At 36.1% G+C, this 19,908-nt stretch overlaps 1 protein-coding gene across 1 annotated transcript in view; it reads right to left on the reverse strand.

The window, feature by feature from the left end:
- COL21A1 (collagen type XXI alpha 1 chain) overlaps positions 1-19,908 on the reverse strand; it is a 210,619-nt gene that overhangs the window by 124,128 nt on the left and 66,583 nt on the right. Inside the window, exons 2-3 of the mRNA XM_058306903.2 lie at positions 12,813-12,930; positions 9,302-9,853 (exon numbers count right to left, since the gene is read on the reverse strand). Coding sequence (XP_058162886.1) covers positions 9,302-9,853; positions 12,813-12,900 — 640 coding nt within the window. The 5' untranslated portion in view covers positions 12,901-12,930. The remainder of the gene's footprint in view (positions 1-9,301; positions 9,854-12,812; positions 12,931-19,908) is intronic.

A 19,908-nucleotide genomic window follows, 5' to 3' on the forward strand; every position in this document is an offset into this window, starting at 1 on the left:
TTTGGTACCCCCAAGATGGCTGCTGGAAAAGTCTCATGAAATTCTGCATTCGGAATGAGATTTCCTCCGTAAGCCAGAAGAAGCCCCGGAATTCTCCAGGGGCCTTATTATTGGGCCCTTCTGGGGGACTGTTTGGTGGGGTAATCAATCAAAACAGCAAACAGCTAGGACTCCTACCACGTCATTAGCAAAGGGGAGGAAATATTAATGGTTCAAAAAGCAAGCACAAAGTTATCTTGCCTTTGGGCCCCTATACTGGGTGCCTTCACCCCCACTTGGATCACTATATAAGTAATCCTGGGGATTATAATCTATAATGGGAAATTGTATTCTATAAAGCAGCCCTCTTTATCTCTCTTCAGCCCCTTCCTCCATACCTGAGACCTATGATCTGTTATTTTCTTCCATTTCTCTTCTCACCATTCCTTAATAATTTACTGGCCTAACTAACCTGACATGCTCTTGAAATTCATTTCTGCAGCATAGCTGAGAACCTAGACAAAATCTGGTTACACTGGTAAAGAAGGGGTATTTTTCTCTATAGGTCTTAAGATGTTGACCTTTGAAGGGACCCAATAAATTACACCTCTTTCCCTTGTGACCTTGGAGCTAACTGAGGGGAAGACATGGGAATCAGGCAAATGGACGACAGGGGTTAGATGTGCGGGCCAGTGGGCTTCACTGCGCCCTAATTAACACACCCTCCGAGCCATTCTGCGCCGAGCCATTCTGTGCTCCCTGTCAGGAGCAGGACTGCCCGCTAAGCTCAAGCGCAGGCAAGAGAGGAAATTGGAGCTCAGGTGCTCCACAGAACCACAAACACAAAGAGAAGAAAGTGCAAGGTGCTTGGCCAACCATGTCCAACTACTTCTATCACACTCACTAATCAGAAAACCCACTTTCTCTCAGTGGTAGGGAGTGAATGAAGGGTGGGGAGCGAGACCAGAAGAATTAGTCCAGCTGAAGTGCTACCACATGCAAACATGAGGAGCAGAAAATAAGTATTCAACAACACCACTACATAATATCATTTAACTCTATAAATCAATCAATAAAGTTAAATCCTTATTGTTACTTACAACGTTGCCGTTGTGGGGTATAAAATGTAAATAGAATATTCTAGGAAGTCCCACTTCCAGTACATTTGAATTACAAATGAGAAAGGGAGTTCAGCTTAAAAGAAAATATGTTAAACCTTACATCATAAGAATGTTCAGATTTGAATTGCTCCTTTGATTTGCTTTATCAAAGAGGAGTTATAAAATGTTGGATAAAGAGCTCAGACTTAGAATTAGATCTGAGTCTTTGTCTTAACTGCTCATAAACCTCTAGATTCTCAACTGTGAAATGTGAATAATGATCTCCTTTACAGGGATTCCATGAGAATCAAATGGGATGATGTACTTGAAAGTGCTTTGTAACTACAAAATGGTATGCAAGTGCAGGGCATAAAGCAATTATTGTGTTCATCCTTCTAATATAATAAAGTCCTTTAGACTGTATTCTAATTCCTAAACTGTTACAGGCAACAGTGTTTCAAAATCTCTGAAGTCAGGAACACAAATTAATAGTCACAAGATAGACAGGTTTTTATCCCTCCCTAACACATGCCATTAGAGAAAAGACTTTAAATAATTATAGTTCCTTGAAGGAATAATTACTTTTCCCCTGAATTCATTCATCTACAAGAAGACCAAAAAGATATATTACACATGGGATCTGAAAATAAAAATGTAGTTAAATACTCAAATATAGTTTTTATGTTTGCACAGAACATATGTTTTATGTTTGTAATAAGCAGGTAAATGAAAGTTTCTATTTATAAAGTGCCAGTCTGATTATTAATCAACAATTTTGTGCAAAGCTTTGGAAGAAAGAGAAGGTTATAACTAACTTCTTCCATTGTATATGAAAAAAGTAACTATATACAAGTATATAAATATATATAAATATGTACAATTATACAAGCAGACACACAGAAGAGGGTACAAATTGGAACCACAGGTCAAATGGCAGGTAGCACACTTTCCTAGGCTCTTCCTTCTGAAATGCTTCTCATTTTCTCAAAGAGAAAGTGAAAGGAATATGAATACAAAAGAAAATCATACTCTTCTTCCTTGTAAATTATAATTTTAAGAACCAGTGTGATAGTTAGGCTCCTGTGTCAACTTGACCAGGTAATGATACCCAGTTGTTTGGTTAAGCAAGCCCTGACCTAATTGTTATTGTGAAGACATTTCTTGGACTTGAATCACTAGGAATTCGACTGCATCTACAATCAAGTGAGAGTGACTTCAGCAATGAGAAACATCTCATACAATCAGTTGCAGGCCTTAAAATAAGGGATGATTCCAGCAGTCAGAAGAGAGAATTCTCATCTCTACTTCTGCCAGTCAGTTCCTCAGGGGAATTCATCAAGAACCTTCATCGGAGATCCCAATTTGCAGCCTGCCTAGGGAATTTGGCCTTGTGTACCCCCACAGGCATGTGAGATGATTTTATAAATTCTCATAATATATACAGATATCTCCTGTCAGTTCAACAGAACCCTAGAGAACCCTAATACAATCAGTAAAATCAAATGCTAAGACAGACACATTTCGGATCTTGCTATAGCATCAGTAATAGGTAAGTAGAACAATTTAGATAAACCAAGTTAGTTTAAAAGAGTGCAGTCAGGTGCAAGTGCAAATGCACAGAAGACCCCTGTTCAAAGACAGTTTGCTAAACAGACTTCATATTTATAATTTCATTTTACCCCAACATGTTCATGGAGTTCCAGAATGAGAACTCTGTTTATTTTAAACATTGGAGCCTAGAATATTTGCTTTTCTGCTAACTCTTAGGGTTTAGTGGTATAAGTAATTTTGTCTTAGGATCATAAAAAGGGTTTATTCAAAAATATGACATGGTCAAGGATATAAAATTGCCATCCATTAGTGGGTCACACAATTGGCAAGAACTGGATAAAGTTGGAATCCAGGATGGGAATCAAATGTGTCCAGGTATACCTTTCTAGTTACAAGTTGATATCACAGGGGCACTGATTAACTCTTGAATACCAGAACTTACCTAGTCTAGTTTACAAGTGCCTATGCAATTGCAATTCAATTCCACATTGCTAGATTAAATGTCTCTTCTCTCTGGAAGCCACATTTTTTTGGTTGAGTATTAAGGGCTCTATCCAAGAAATTCATGGTCGGAGATCAAAAGTAATGTTACTGATCCAGACATGATAGTCCAATAAGACACAGTTGTCTATTGTGTCTCTGGTGTGGTTCAGATCAGCAGATGAACTTTCTCAAATTTCCTGGCATGAAGTTGGTTTTAATGGTGAGGCAAATATCAATATATATGCCATGTATACACACCCCTCAATGATGCCACAACTCAGCCACACTTTAATACATCTTCCATCCTGAAGGTCCACCAAGTCATCATGTACTATAGTGATGTTTCATGTACAAATTCCTCAGGAAGGAATCACAGTCATCATTGTTTCAATTTTATGGAAAGTATTGGTCTAAAATTACAATAACTAGACACTATCATGCCATATCAGAAATAAAATAACAGTTGCAAAACCAAAATAAATTGACCAAGTAAAGATACTCTTACCAATTATTAGGTCAATAAGAAGGAAGGAAACTCCAACTTCACATTTTTTTCTCATTACAAATGAAATAATTTCATCCTCCTTTAGGAGGAAGTATAATTTTATTGTCCTGAAGCCTAGGTTGACTTGGAGTCAAGGGTCTTTCATCTAAAGATTTTTGCCAGATGCATGACTGGCAGACAATGGAGCATAGTAAGCTTAGGTTTTTATAACATTCCTTTCAGTGTTAAATCAATGGGGAACTTTGTCTCCTTAGAAAATAAAGCAACAGGCTCCAACTTGTCTTTAGTGCAACTTGTGCACAAACAAGAAAAGCCAAAATCATTTGCACTAGTAAGTAGGCTTATTGATCATAGAATGTTTCATTTTTGACAATAAGAAAAAATATAAGTAACGGAAATCTATTTTTAACTTAAAAACATTTAAGGAATAAAATATTACAAAACAATAAAACTAACTTGTCTGGGTCCTGCCATTTTCAATGACACCAGATTTTTAAAAGCATTACTATATGGTGAAATTTTTTTAAAGTCCTTCTTTGCTCTCTTGAATACTTTTGTGCCTTTTCTTTACACATATTCAGATAACAATGTGTGTCAAATCCCTCTAACTCATTCTTTACTCTTTCCTTTTTCATTTTTATTTGAATAGGCATAAATCTTGTCAGATATCATGGTCGTATGCCATTTTAACTCTCATTCTATTGTTTGGGTTTCAGTTTACAACTGTAGGTTTATTATTTTTTAACTAAACATCCAGTTAGCTTGCTTTGGATGACCCTATACTTCCATAGCAACTGATATTAATGTCCCTAAAATGTGTGCTCTATTACAAGGTTTGGAGCCAGTCACTTAGTACAAGATCCCATTGCAAGAAAGTGAGGGTCACAAGGTCAGTGATGCTGCCTGACTCCAAAGCCTGGATTGGGCCAAGATATAACTACATGGCTTCAGGTTTAGAGAAAAGCCAATCAGGAAAAAGAGCCTTACTGTGGTAGAGTGAGGCTATTACGGACTCCAGGAAAGATTATGCCCTTAGAGCTCATCCTTTCATGTGCGTGTGAACATATTATAGGTGGAACCTCTTGATTAGATTACCTCAGTAGGGCAGAACTGCAGGTGGGTCTTAATCTTCTTCCTGGGTTATAGAGAGAAAGCCACAGGAATAGAGAGGAGCTAGGAAACCAGGAAGCTGAAAGCAGTGAGACCCAGAGAAAGGAGACACTGCCATGTGCCTTCCCATCTGACAGAGGAGTTCAGCGTCACCAGCAGCCAGACTTCAGGGAGAGTGTCACCTGATGCCCGGATTTGGACATTTTCATAGCCTCAAAATTGTGAGCTTTTAAGCTAATAAATCCCCATTGTAAAGCCAACTCATTTCTGGTATATTGCTTTCGGGAACTTGACTAAAGCACATTTCTTTATACAACAAGGTATTTGTCCGTTACTTGTGGACAGTCATTTGAACTGTTTCTAGTTTGGGGATATTATGAGTAAAAACATATGAACATTGAACATGTCTTTTGGTGGACATATGCACTTACGTCTCGTACTTAAATATCTAAGAGAATTGCTCCTTCATTGCAAAACTGTATGCTTTGCTCTAGCGAAAAAAATTGTTTTCCAAAGTGTGCTGATTTTCACTCCTATTAGCACATCTACAGACCCTTAAAAAGGATGGAGGGGTTATAGAAATAAAATATTTAATGAGGTGATCACTATTATATATGATATTTCAGAAAGGGGGAAAGGGAGAGAGAGAGAAGAGAAAAGAGTGTTCTATTCACACAAGTTTGAAACTCATAAACATGTCTCATAAAAATTATTCTCAATGTTTTCTTGTTTATTCCTTTCCTAGAAATAATTAACTTACACAGCTGCCCCTAGATCCGATTATAAACACTGACAGCAAGGTTTGTATGCATAAATGTATATATTTTCTAAATCATGCCATAGTCGTTCTACTGTTTCCAAATGAATACCAAAACACTGCTTTTTATACAAAATACAAACATACGGTGTTTCCTTATTTGAAACTATAGTTCTGGCCTAATTAAATCAATGGAAAATTCTTACTTTTGGACATGTTACAAGTCCCTGACAATGTGATTTGCCTTAAATTCAGATTAGGTTCAAATTATTTTAATCTGGAGAGTGATTCCCTGAGGATTTTATGAGGTTTTATGAAATATTTTACCCAATCCTACGCTTCCTGCCAAGCTTCACCTCTCCCCCACCTCTACTTCCCTCTGGAAGTTTCTGCATATGTGACGCAGTAGTGGAGACGCAGAGGGGGGGTAGGACTAGACTTACATGAGGGCACAGAAATTAATCGTCTTCGTGTTATGAAATCATGGGCACTAAAATACACTAAGCCATTATTCTTGGGCATTATAGGTTTGACTTTGGTTATCAAATTATGCAGCAATCTCTAAGCAAAGAGTATAAGAATATATAACTTTTGATGGGAGTAAAAGTTCAGGAGAAGTTCTGAGCATCATTTGAAGTCAAAGTGCACCATGAAGAGCCGGGAAATGAAGAAAAGCCTCAAAGCAGATATGAAGGACACCAAAGGCCCAGCAAGCAGGCAAGCAGGCACGTGCTTTCTGTCTCTCTCTCCCTCCCCATCTCATTCTTTATTTGCCGTGAGAGGGTAGGAAGGAGTTTCATCGTTGCAAAAGCAGAAATTTTCTGCAAAACATATTTGAGTTCGAAACTGAAGAATTTTACCAATTCAGCAACATACTAAACCTCTAAGTCACTTCCATCTGTTCTGGAGCTCTTAAGAGGCAAAAGTTATCAGGTATGCTTGAGTCATAAAAAGAATAATTTGGGTATGCTTTTAGCACATATGATAGAAAATTACTCAGTATTCCATTTTAGAAAACTTTAAGAAGAGCTACTATGACATCTTCTTGCTTCAACCTTCTTGCTTCACAGAATGGGAATATGAGGCTCAAAGACACTGCTACTAAGTCCAAGATCAAACAGCTAATTGGAGACAGGGCCAGACTTGGCCCTCAAATCTCTGCCCCCACTTCAGCAAGACCACACCATATATTCTTTTAAGAAATACATATATTTCCTGCATCCGCAAAAGTCAGGATGGTAGAAAATGGAACAGTAAGAACCCTCAAGCATTTTTTTAAAAAAAGATTCTCAGACAGATATTAGGAAATGGTAATCCTATTGATTGGAGGCTGTTTGCTGTACTTTAGTGAATTAATCATAATCTAAAACAGTACAAAAGTTCTAATGCAAAAAAACCTGTTTATTTCATAAGCTCAATTTTCAAAACTACATTTGAAAAGACAGGTATTGTGCAATATATGTGAACTGAATAGATGCAAGCATTACTGACATCTTTTTGTTGAGTGAGGGTGAAGAATTTGATAAGAATTCAAGTTTGATTTTTATTTTACAGATTATATAATTTAGTTTAATGTATTTTTTTTTAAGATTTGTTTTTTTATTTGTTTCTCTCCTGTCCGCCCCCCCCCCCCGCCCCCAGTTGTCTGCTCTCTGTCCATTCGCTGTGTTGTTCTTCTGTGACCGCTTCTATCCTTATCAGTGGCACCAGGAATCTGTGTTTCTTTTCGTTGCGTCATCTTATTGTGTCAGCTCTCCGTGTGTGCGGCACCATTCTTGGGCAGGCTGCACTTCCTTTCGCGCTGGGTGGCTCTCCTTACGGGATGCACTCTTTGTGCATGGGGCTCCCCTACGTGGAGGACACCTCTGTGTGGCAAGGCACTCCTTGCGTGCATCAGCACTGTGCATGGGCCAGCTCCACACAGGTCAGGGAGGCCCGGAGTTTGAACCACGGACATCCCATGCGGTAGGTGGATGCCCTATCCATTGGGCTAAGTCCACTTCCCAAGTTGAATGTATTTTTATCCCCTTAAACATAGCTATTCTTTCATGTGTAAAGTTTCTTAAATAGAGAGAATACATGTATCAAAATAACCACAGAGAAGATCTCTGAAGTCAATGCTGAACAAACATACTTAATCCTTGAAATTTATATTTTAAGATAAAAATCAATGGTAAATGAAATTTCACCATGAGAATTCTATTTTAATCAAGTGTATGTGGCCTCGAAATCTAAGAATTCTAAGTAATATAACACCATATGAAAAATATATATCCTTCTGGCCAGGTCAGGATGACAAAAGTTAACAGAGGCTTTGGACTAGTGGAGCCATTAAAAGGATAACTGTAATGAACATTTGTACTTGTTATAGTACCTTTTAAAAGGTTTGTTTTTTTAAAAAGTTCTTAATTTTTCACACTTTGTTAAATGAAATTTTTTTAACTTTAAAAATATTTTTCTCTAGCATTTTCCCCAAAATAAACATGAAGAAAAGAGAGGAATTAATTAAATAATTTATTTTTAACCCACAAACATAAAAGAACTTTCCTACTGAATGTGAACCAACCTACTTTTGGAATTATAGGTCAAACTGGGGAAAAAAAACTTTTTCATTATAGAATATTTCTTTTTAAAATATATGGTACATTAAATGCCTGTAATATTAACAATAAAGGATATGAACTGCTCTCTCCCAAAATAATCTGAACATGAGCACGTCTGCACTCCAACATGATCACTATTTACAAGAAAAAAAAATGGAACTTTCCCTTATCACAGTTATCAAGAACATGAAGTTAAATTTCATGGAATGAGATAAACATAATTAATAGGCTGCTAAGTGCTATATTTTCCAACGTTCTTTCAGTTCTGGTGGGAGTTCAAGCCTTTCCAAGTGTAATATTTAGCATTTTTCCATAGCTTTGAAATGTTGGTAATTTGACCCTTCAAAGTATTTTTCTGAAGAAATAATGGGAGATTCCTATTCATAATTATACACAAGGGTATTCACTATTGTTACTTTCATTAGCAAAACTTAGAAATAAAATATATAAAAAGAGAATTAAATAAATTGTGGTATGTTTCAATGAGAGGCTAGTATACAAGTATTAAAAATGATATTTTTAATATCATTTAAAAATATTTGAGGACATAGAAGCCTATGGGCTATCATGATTTGGTACAAATATAATGTCTCTATAATCATATGTATTAATTTCATTCAGAGGATGTACAAGGATATGCACTGTGGTTATTTATAATCACAAAATATAGAAATGAGCTAAATGTGCAAAAATAGGACAACTATTAAATGAGACATGATGTGTTCCAAAGACTGAATAGAATGATAATTATATTTACAATAGTGGATAAACATACAAAAATAAAGTATGAAGTTATATGCACAATATTACCCTGATTTAGGCAGATAGATGTACTGTATAAAAGATACACTGAAAGACACACTGAAGAAAAAGACCTGAATTAAAAAGTGATCTATTAACATGGATGATATGATTATGTGTTTTGTATGTATATTTTATTGTCTACACATCTCTTTTTTTCCCCTTGCCATCTCCACAAAAGACAATATAATGAAATAAAACATTTTATTTCTCACTTTAGATTTTATAAGCAATTGTTTCTAAAAGCAAATATATCTCAAATAAATATAACACAATAGCCTTCTGCACATCTATATTCTATTATTTAAAATATTAGAAATTACCATAATCATCCACACTAGTGTAAATGAACAGATATCAAACTGCAAAAGAGTGCAATTGTTAATCTTTTCAAAATAATATTGAGACTTACCTTCACAGAGTTTCTGCTTCATCACTTCTCTTATTTTGGATATTGCAATATAGTCTTCCACATAAAACACATAGGTAGACGAAGGCTTGTTGGCAATAGCTCTAAGTTCTGCATCTTCCGTTTCTGAACCAACCCCAATGGCAAATAAGGTTATTTTACTGTCTCTTGCTGCTTCTGCTGCATCCTTGACTTCATCTTGGGATTTACCGTCTGTCAGCACCACTGCTATCTTAGTCAGAAATCGTGAGGACTTGGCAAAAAGGTAATCGAGTGCAAACTGAATAGCCTTCCCAGTCCTTGTGTTTCCTCCTAAGTAGTGTATGGATTCCATTGCCGCCATCAAATTCTCTCCTGAATCATAGCTTCCAAGGGGAATCTCAAGCACGGGGTAGTCACTATACTGAACCACTCCAACCTGCATAAACTTTGGTCCTATGTCAAAGTTTTTTGATATATTGACCAACCACTTCTTCACTATTTCAAAATTTTCTGGGCCAACACTATAAGAACCATCTAATATGAAAACTAAATCTGTCGGAGCAGTACGGCAACCTAAGTGAAAAAAGAAAACCAGCAGAGCATGTTTATTATATAAAAAGCAAAAATTGAGGGGTTTTAAATGCATTAAGTTATCTATGAAATGTGTTTAGTTTAATGCTAACCTGAAATATGTAGAAAATAATAAACCAATGATTAAGGAGATAGAAGATAAAACAAATTTTCTGCCAAATTCAGGATCCAACTAGCCATTAAAATTCCATACTTCGATAGAGCTGATAAAGGCTAAATAAAACAAGATCACCAAAACTTTCATTATTGCATTAGATAAGGTTCTGAAGTGTGAAGACTCATCTTCAGAATCAATAATGTCATCAAGACATCAGCTTGCACCAGATGGATTTGTGTTAAGGGTATAAAGCTATTTCTTTCTCGATAGAAAGAAAAGATTTTTGTTTGAAGATACCAGGAAACACACAAGGTTGGCACATCTTAGAGTTCTATCGAGAGACAGACTATCTTTGATTCAAGTTATACCTGGACAAGTTAAAAGCAGTTTGGAAAGAAAAAGGATGTCTTCTTAACCCTTTTTTCTTATCACATACATCTATTACACACTTTAGCATGCCTCTGACCTTATCTCATTCTTTCAATTTATATATATATACTAAGTACCTACTTTGTGTCTGACATCATGCTAAGTACTAGGTTTGAAGATTCATAAGATAACCCAAAAAACTCAGCCTAGAAACACAGACAATTGGCTGGTTAGAAAAATACAGTTTTGTGAGAAAACCTAAGAAGGAATTTGTAGTCTACGTGTGGAAGGTCAGGGAAGATTTTGTGGGAAAATTGACAAGTGATTTGAGATTTGAAAGATGAATTTAGCTAGATGAAGAGGAGGATATTACAATTAGAAAGAAAAAGTGCAAAGACCAAGAGATGAGAGGTATGCAATAAAAACAGACTGTGACAGACAGACTAAAAGTAGAATTAGTTTGTGTTTGGGTAATTCCAATATAGTTCAGAGTGTTAAAGAGAATGCATGAGAAGGAATACCTATACTTGCACTCCCCTTTTCTAATTTTTATACTCAAAGCAGCAAAAATAGCCATTGTTTGTGACCTCTATGTTAAAGAGGTAATTTTATATTAACACTTTGTTTTACATATAGCTTAATAGTGAAAATCACATCTTCCTGCAGATAATGATGGAAAGGGATGAGATGAGGAATTTGGTACTATGACAGCAAAATTCTAAGTTGTATGCTTTTACACATATCAATAGTCTCCCTTAAGCACTGATCAGATGCCTAATAGCTAGTGATTTATTTTCTATATATAAATTTATTTCCTCTATATATTTGTACATTACGTATAATTGCCAGGGATGGTACCAGACAAAAATTTGTTTATTGACAATTAGTACTTTTGTGTCTTCTTTGGAGTAAATCGATCTCTCTCATCTCTTTTCTCCTTTCCTTGTAAGTCTGCTTTCCCTGTATATATCTACTTACATATCTGAGATGACAAAGTTCACATAAAGAGGCCCCTATTTAGCAATTATTACAACTCAGTCATCACAGCCACCAGCAAAAAATAAACTCTTTTGAGGAGAACAGATATATAAACAGTCAAGAAGTTTAAAAATAAAGAATTGCCCAAACATAGCTTTGTCTCAACAATTTAACTATGATCCTGACATCACTCCTAAGGTGATAGCAGGAGCCTCTGGGGAACACAATTATAAGAGCCTCCACCATGGAGACCACTGCCAGAGTTCAGGGCAGGGACGGCCGAAGTGGAATCCTGCCCAGGGTGAAATTCGCTAACCCAAGGGAATGAAATTCTTCTGTTATTTTTGGAAGTTGAAAGTGGGATTACAAATTATGCTTTCCTTGGAGTCTTGTGGAAGACACGAACAGGACAGGAAAGCATTGTTTATAGAGTTCTTCAATGTTGGCCCTTCTCAAATACTATGAGATTCACTGTTGTCTGGGCCTGCTGGTGTTTGCCACCTGATTCAATTATAAACTCTCACAAGGTTGTTCTTGGCCATTTCTACCCTTCTCCCTGTCTCAGACCCACAAAGCATATATTTCATAACTGCAAGGTTAGCCAAGAGCATGGGTACAAAAGCAAGTATTGCCATTTATATACCCTAGACAAAATACCCTTCCAAGAGGCCTCCTTCTTGGGGAGATGTAAAGAGTCATAGAAAAGGAAAGGGATTTAGGATCAAAAAGCATACTTTAAATACTAATTACAGCTCTAACCAGCTATATGACACTAGGAAAATTCCTTAAATTTTGTGACTCTTTTCTCACTCAAAAAAAAAAAAAAATCAGAGAAAATACCTACTTAATAGTATGCTTGGGTAGAAAAACTATAAAAATGTTATACAAACATTAAATATATTTTAATAACTCCTAAGTCAAGTTGAATCAAGTTGTCAATCTTCTGATTTAACTATATTACAGAAGCCATAGTTAATTTGCAGTAGGGTGCTTATGCTTATGAGTTTTAAAATATGAATATAAGCAATCTTATTTTTAAAAAGGTGTATCTTTAAATGATGCAGCATAGCAGAACTACAATTTATATAGCCTCTCATCTCTGCTGCAGTTTTTCTGAAGGCAATCAAAATTATAGTCACCATTACTGAGATGTCACTATGCTAAGCCATTTATACACATTATCTCATTCAGCCCCGATAACCAGCCTATGAAGGAGGTACTTTTATCCCTATATTATAGGACCAAAGTCATGCAGCTTGTAAATGGCTGAATAAGTACTTGGTACCAAACTGTTTATTACAAAGGCTGATGGGTTTATAGAATAAACTAATCTTTCCCTCTCAGTCAATGCATAATATTGTAATTCATTTATTTAAGGGAGTTATAGCATCAAAGATAATAAGAATGAGATCCGTAAAACCACTGCCTGAATTTCCCCAATTTGTTATAAACATTTGATACAGCATATCAAAGATGTACAATGCTGAAAGTTCTTACTTGATCTTATTTCTCCATCGTCAGCTAACACAGAATTCTGACAAAGCAGGGCCAAAACTGTCCAAAGAGATATAATATGGTGAGCCATGTTTCTGTTTTAATTTTAGTTTTATGTATCCTAAAAAGAAAAAATAAGTTAAATATTAGACAAAGAGAGACAAATCCCTTTCAATCATAATATTAAGTTTTAAAATTATAATATCCAGTTGGAGAAGAGTTAATTTTATGATTATTCTTAGAAGTAACTTAGATATGCCTAAAATAGTCAAATTTTGTATATAGTAATGCAAGAGGAAAATGAATAGGGGCTGTAGAAGACCCTAAGTCTTTTAATTCATAATTATCTTGGAGAAGTATGCACTTTCTGTAAAACTTTGGACTTTGCTCAAAACATTTACTAGAATTCCTCCTTTGGCATAGCCTGTGGACTCTTATCACATTCTTTTAAATATTTTAGTGGTAGCAAACATTCTTCTTTTGAATATGGACTTGCATTTAAGAACACTCAAAGGATATCCTGTGAAAAATATTTCAATGACAGAGCTGAGAGATGGGATTTAATTTAAAGAATGAGGTGTGATCATAAAGCATTAGGATCTATTTTATTTGATTCAAAAACACTCAGTTATGTGACTTTAATATGTCTTCTAAAAACAGTCCAAGAACTTCCCTTCTGGTAAGAATGTGGAAAGTTACAAGAAACAATCACTCCTAACAATGAGAACATGCCAGATACAGGACAGAACCATAGTCTTTTGAAACCCAGCAGAGAGCAGAGGATTTAAAGAAACACAAATAAACAAAACCCCAGAATTTGTGACTATTTCATGGAGATAAGAGAGCCACAGCTGCTTTCATCCCTGGTGGAAGGGAAATCCTGCTCAGGAACAGAAGAAGAATTTGCCATAGCCTGAGGGAAATCAGTCAAAGCTAATATGACAGATTAAAATCCTGAGAAGCCCCATCCATAAATCAAGTATGCTCCCACCCACAACTCTCCTTACAAGTCTTCACAGCATGCATGGAATAGACAAGTAGCAAACAGAATGCTGAAAACAGGGCTAAACAACCTGGGGCGATTCCCTCTCTTCTTCAGTCCATCCAGGTACCTAGGAACTTCCTTAAATACAAAGCATGGCTTACTGAAATCTTGGAAGGTAACAACAGAGATGAGAGAAATTCCTCCAAGGCACTCCAGTCCTTTGGTATTATGGAGAGAGATGTCTCAAAAACCACAAAGCCAAAAAAGCTTGCTGCCCACTTCCAGGGAAGATGGCAGAGTAGGGAGCTCCAGGACTCAGTCCTTCCACCAAAACTACTATTAAGCAGGCAGGAACTTCCTGAAACAATTATTTGGAAACTCCAGGTGCCAGAAGAAAACACTGTACAAAATCCAGGTAAAAACAGGAGGAAGAGGCTGATAACCAATGGTAAAGGACAATAAATTGTTCTGTCCATTTACCAGCTACTGGTGCCCATCCCCACATTAATAATAGGACACTGTGGAGTCCAGTCCCTGGCTAGCTTGGTGACAGAAAGGGGCATAGAAATTCTCCTCCCCAAGAATAGGGGAGGTCACAGACAATTATCATATTTTTAATGAGTGAATTCATAAAGTTGAGGTCCCATCCTAACAAAGTTTTATCCTAACCCTAACCCTATCCCACCCCAAACAAAGAGAATAGCAGCCATTTTTTCATTCCTCTCCAGAAAGCCATTGTTTCAATCCTCAGGTCTGTGGGTGACAGTTACTTGAAGGGCTACATTTGCTGAGCAGGCCAGGAAAGCTCAGCTTTGAGGAGTCATCAGAGAAGCTTTTGATGTCCTTTCTGATTCTCAACCCAGTGCCCTATGGAGACAGTCTTCAACCTCTTTGTGGATCCCTGACCCCATTTTGGCTGGGAAAGACTGACTTGGGAAAATTCTCTTCAGGGTGACCCTTATCCCAGAATTTGCCCTGCAGGCAAAATCAGATTGAGATGATGAAAAGTCTCTGTCTGGGACAAAGGCCTGCTGGCTACAAACACCTGGGAGAAGAAGGTCTATCTCCTGGGAAACAAAAGGGAAAACCAAACTCATGTAAACAGGAGAACTCCAAACCAACTAATAAGCAAAAGTTCAGGACAAGACAGAGGCCCAGAAAGACAGGAAAAACCCAGTACACTATATTCACCTTGGGCAGACCTTCCTGAAGGAGGGTCAAAGCTCAAGAAAATCTGTCTTATCACTGGATGGTCACAAAACAAAGAAACAGATATCTCAAGGAATAAATCCCAGAGTTAACATTTTAAAATACTAACATGTACAGTGTGCAATAAAAGAGTACAAGACAGACAGGAAATGATGGCCCATCCAAAGGAAGAGGATAAAAACACCAATGAAAAAGATGAGACTGTGTACATACTGAACAAAGCCTTTAAAAGAAGTTCTTAAAAATGTCCAAAGAGATGAAGGAAAGTACCGAGAAAGAACTAAAGGACATCAGGAAAATAATGAATGAGCAAGATAAGAGCCTAGGTAAAAAGATAGAAATTTTAAAAAGGAACCAAACAAAATTACTGGAGTTGAAGACTACAACAATGGAAATGAAAAATGCCCATGAGCATCTCAAGAGCAAACTAGAGCTGGCAGAAGAAAGAATCAATGAACTTGAAGATAAGATAATTGAAAGGGTCAGGCTGAAGAGCATAAGGAAAAAAAGAAATATAAAAATAAAAAACAGCCTAAAACAGCTGTGGGACACCATCAACTGTAACAAAATATACATTATGGGAGTCCCAGAAATAAAAGGGAGAGAGAAAGAGCCAGAAGAAAAAGTGAAAGAAATAATGACAGTGAGCCTCCCAACATAGCAAAAAAAAAAAAAAAAAATGTGAATATGCACATTCAAGAAGCTCAGAGAACACCAAACAGGATAAACATGAAGAAAAATACACACTGCCATATATTTATCACAATATTGAATGCATAGGACAAGGAGAGAGTTCTAAAAGCCATGAAAGAAAAGCAATGTGTTATGTACAAGGGAGTGTATATTAAATTGAATGCTAAAATGAACATCCAGAACATCAAACAGGATAAATGGGAAGGAAGAAAAATACAGTACCTCATATACTGGTCAAACTGTCAAATTCAAAAGTCAAGGAGAGAATCTGAAAGTTGGAAGAGAAAAGCTTGTTATATACAAGTGAATCCCAATTAGATTGAGTGCCAGGTTCTCATGAGAAACCATAGAGGCAAAAAGGCAGTGGTTTGAAATACTTAGGAAAACAACTGCCAGCCAAGAATTTTATATCTGGCAAGACTCTCTTTAAAAAGTGAGGGAGGGATTAAGACATTCTCAGATAGAAAAAACCTGAGGGAGTTTGACTAGACCTATAAACAATGGTAAATAGAATTCTTCAGACTGAAAGGAAAGGATACCAGACAGTAGTTAAAAGCAGCATAAAGAAATAAAGGCCTGTAGTAAATGTAACCAATTGGGTAATTTAAATGCAAGTATTATTATAGTGTATTGCTTGATATGCAATGCCAATTCTTACTTCCTACAGGTACAAAAAAGCAAATGCATAAAAAGTAATGAGAAACCTATGTTTTCTGACATAAAATATACAAATATATCAGTGGTAAAAAGTACAAAAAATGGTGGGGGCAGAAAGAGGTATAGGATAAGTATATGTGCATGCTGTCGAAGTTAAAGTGGTATCCAACTAAATATGACTGCTATGTATTTAGGATGTTAATCTTTTTTATTAGAGAAGTCGTGAGCTTACAGAATAATCATGCATAACATATCAATTCCCATAGAAAAGATGTTAAATTTTAACCCCACGGTACCACAAGGAAAACAGAAGAAAAATACATCCAGATAGAAATGAGAATGCACTCAATGTGGTATAAAGTAGGTTTTAATAGAACGGATGAACAAAGAAGGTATAAGACTTAAAAAGCTAAAAAGCAAAATAGTAGAAGTCCTATATTATCATCTGTGAATGTCAATGTAAATGGATTAAACCTCTCCAGTCAAAAGGCAGAGATTGGCAGAAAGGATTTTTTAAAAAGAATGACCAAACTACATATATGGAAATTAAACAACCTTCTCTTAAACAAACAAGGGGTTGGAGAGGAAAGAAGAAGCAAAATTAAGAAATATCTTGAGGCAAATAAAAATGATAATACAACATACCAAAACTTATGGGATTGTGTGAAGGCAGTGGTGAGAGGGAAATTTATAACTGTAAATGTTTACATTGAAAAAGAAGATTTCAAATGAGAAAACTAACCTTAAACTGGAATCCAAAGCAAGAAGAAGGAAAGAAATAATAAAGACTAGAGATAAATGAAATAGAAAAAAAAAAAACAGTAGAGAGAATAAACAAAACCAAAAGTTGGAAAGATAAAATGGACAACGCTTTATCTAGACTGACAAAGGAAAAAAGAGAGAATACAAATAATGAAAATCAGAAATGAAAAGTGGGACACCACTACTGACCCTGCTGAAAATAAGAAGAACTTTAAGAGGATACTATGAATAACTGTATGCCAATAAATTAGAAAATCTAGACAAAACGGAAAAATTCTTAGAAACACACAAAACTACATACATTGAGTCAAGAAGACACAATCTCAACAAACCAATTGCTAGTAAAGCAATTGAATCAGTAATCAAAAACCTCCCAACAAAGAAAAACCAAGGATGAGATGGTTTCACAGGGGAATTCTACCAAACATTCAAAGATGATAACTCCAATTCTGCTCAAATTCTTCCAAAAATTTGAAGAGGAGGGAACACTTCCTACCTCATTGTATAAGGCCAACATCACTCGCATACCATAGCCAGATAATGATACTACAAAAAAAGAAAATTACAGACCAATATCTCTTATGGATATAGATGCAAAAATCCTAAGCATAATGCTAGAAAACCTAATCCAACAGCATGTTCTAAGAACTAAAGACCATTTTCAAGTGAGGTTTATCCCTGGTATGCAAGATTGTATCAATAAAAGAAAATCAATTAATATAAACCACATTAACAGAATAAAGGAAAAAAACACATGGGATCATCTCAATTGAGGCAGAAAAGGCACTTGAAAAAATGCAACACCCTTTCTTGGTAAAGACAGTTAGAACAGTAGGAATAGAAGGAAATTTCCTCAACATTATAAACGCATATCTGAAAAGCCCACAGTTAACGTTCTCTTTACTGGTGAAAGACTGGAACCTTTCCCTCTAAGATGAGGAACAAGAAAAGGATGCCCATTATCATTACTGCCAATATCGTATTGGAGGTTCTTGCCAAAGCAATTGGACAAAAAAGGGAAATAAAAGGCATCCAAGTTGGAAAGAAAGAAACAAAACTTTCCCTATTTGTGGATGATATGATCCTAAATACATAAAGAAGATCCTGAAAATCCACAACAAAGCTCCTAGGGCAAATAAATGAATTTAACAAAGTGGCAGGGTACAAAAGCAACACCTAAAAAGTCAGTAGTGTTTCTATACATAAGTAATGAATAATTGGAAGACAAAATCAAGAAAAAAATTCCATTAACAATAGCAACTAAAAGAATCAAATTTCTAGGAATAAATCTAACCACAGATATAAATGACTTGAACAAAGAAAACTACAAAACATTGCTAAAAGAAATTAAAGAAGAACTAAATAAATTGAAGGACATTCCATATCCATGGATTGAAAGAATTAAATATCCTTAAGATGTCAATTCTACCCAAAGAAATTTATTGATTCAATGCAATGTAAAACAAAATTCCAACAACCTCCATATTTGCAGAAATGGTAAAGTCAATCATCAAATGTTATGGAAGGCTAAGAGGCTCCAAATAACTAAACCATCTTGTAAAAGAAGAATGAAGTTGGACAACTCATACTTCCCAATCTTATTACAAAGTCACAATAATCAAAACAGCACAGTACTTGCACAAAGACATATAGACAAATGGAATAGAACTGAGGGCTCAAAAATCAATCCTCACATTTATAGCCAACTGCTTTTTGACAAGGTGGTAAAGATCACTCAATCAGGAAAACATAGTCTCTTAAACAAGAGACTGCGAAAATTGGATCTCCATTTTCCAAAAAAGGAGGATCCCTACCTAAAACCATATTTTAAAAATCCAACTCAAAATGGATCAAAGACCTTAATAGAAGATCAAGAACTATCAAACTCCTAGGAGAAAACAAAGGGAAGTATCTTCAGCACCCAGTGTTAGGTAATGGGTGCTTAGATATATCCAAAGCATAAGCAACAAAATAAAAAATAGATAAATGGGATCTCATCAAAACATAAAAAATTATACCTCAAAGGTCTTTTTTATGAAAGTAAAATGACAACCTGCACAATGGGGGAAAATCTGGAAACTACATATCTGATAAAGGATTAATATCCAGAATATATTTTTGAAATTCTTCAACTTCACAACAAAAAGACAAACAACCTAATAAATAAATGGGCAAAAGACTTGAACAGACATCTCCCCAAAGAAGATATACAAATGGCCAGAAAGCACCTGAAAAGATGCCCTCATCATTAGCCATTAGGGAAATGTAAATCAAAACCACAATGCGGGAAGCAGATTTGACTCAATGGATAGAGCATCCGCTTACATGGGAGGTCCAAGGTTCAAATCCAGGGCCTCCTGACCTGTGTGGTGAAGTTGGCCCACATTCAGTGCTGATGTATGCAAAGAGTGCCCTGCCATACAGGGGTGTCCCCCACATAGGGGAGCCTCACATGCAAGGAATGCTCCTGTAAGGAGAGCTGTCCCCCAAGAAAAAAGTGCAGCCTGACCAGGAGTGGGGCCACACACACGGAGAGCTGATGCAGCAAGATGACACAACAAAAAGAGACACAGATTCCCAGTGCCGCTGACAAGAATACAAGCAGACACAGAAGAACACGCAAATGGACACAGAAAGCAATTTGGGGTGAGAGGGGGCAGACAGAAATAAAAATTAATAAATCTTTGAAAAAAACCACAATGTGATAACATATCATACTCAGCAGAATGGCAGCTAATTAAAAAGTGGAAAATAACAAGTGTTGGAGAGGATACAGAGAGATAGGAACACTCA

Source organism: Dasypus novemcinctus, chromosome 11, assembly GCF_030445035.2.
Source record: "Dasypus novemcinctus isolate mDasNov1 chromosome 11, mDasNov1.1.hap2, whole genome shotgun sequence".
Classification (NCBI taxonomy): domain Eukaryota; kingdom Metazoa; phylum Chordata; class Mammalia; order Cingulata; family Dasypodidae; genus Dasypus; species Dasypus novemcinctus.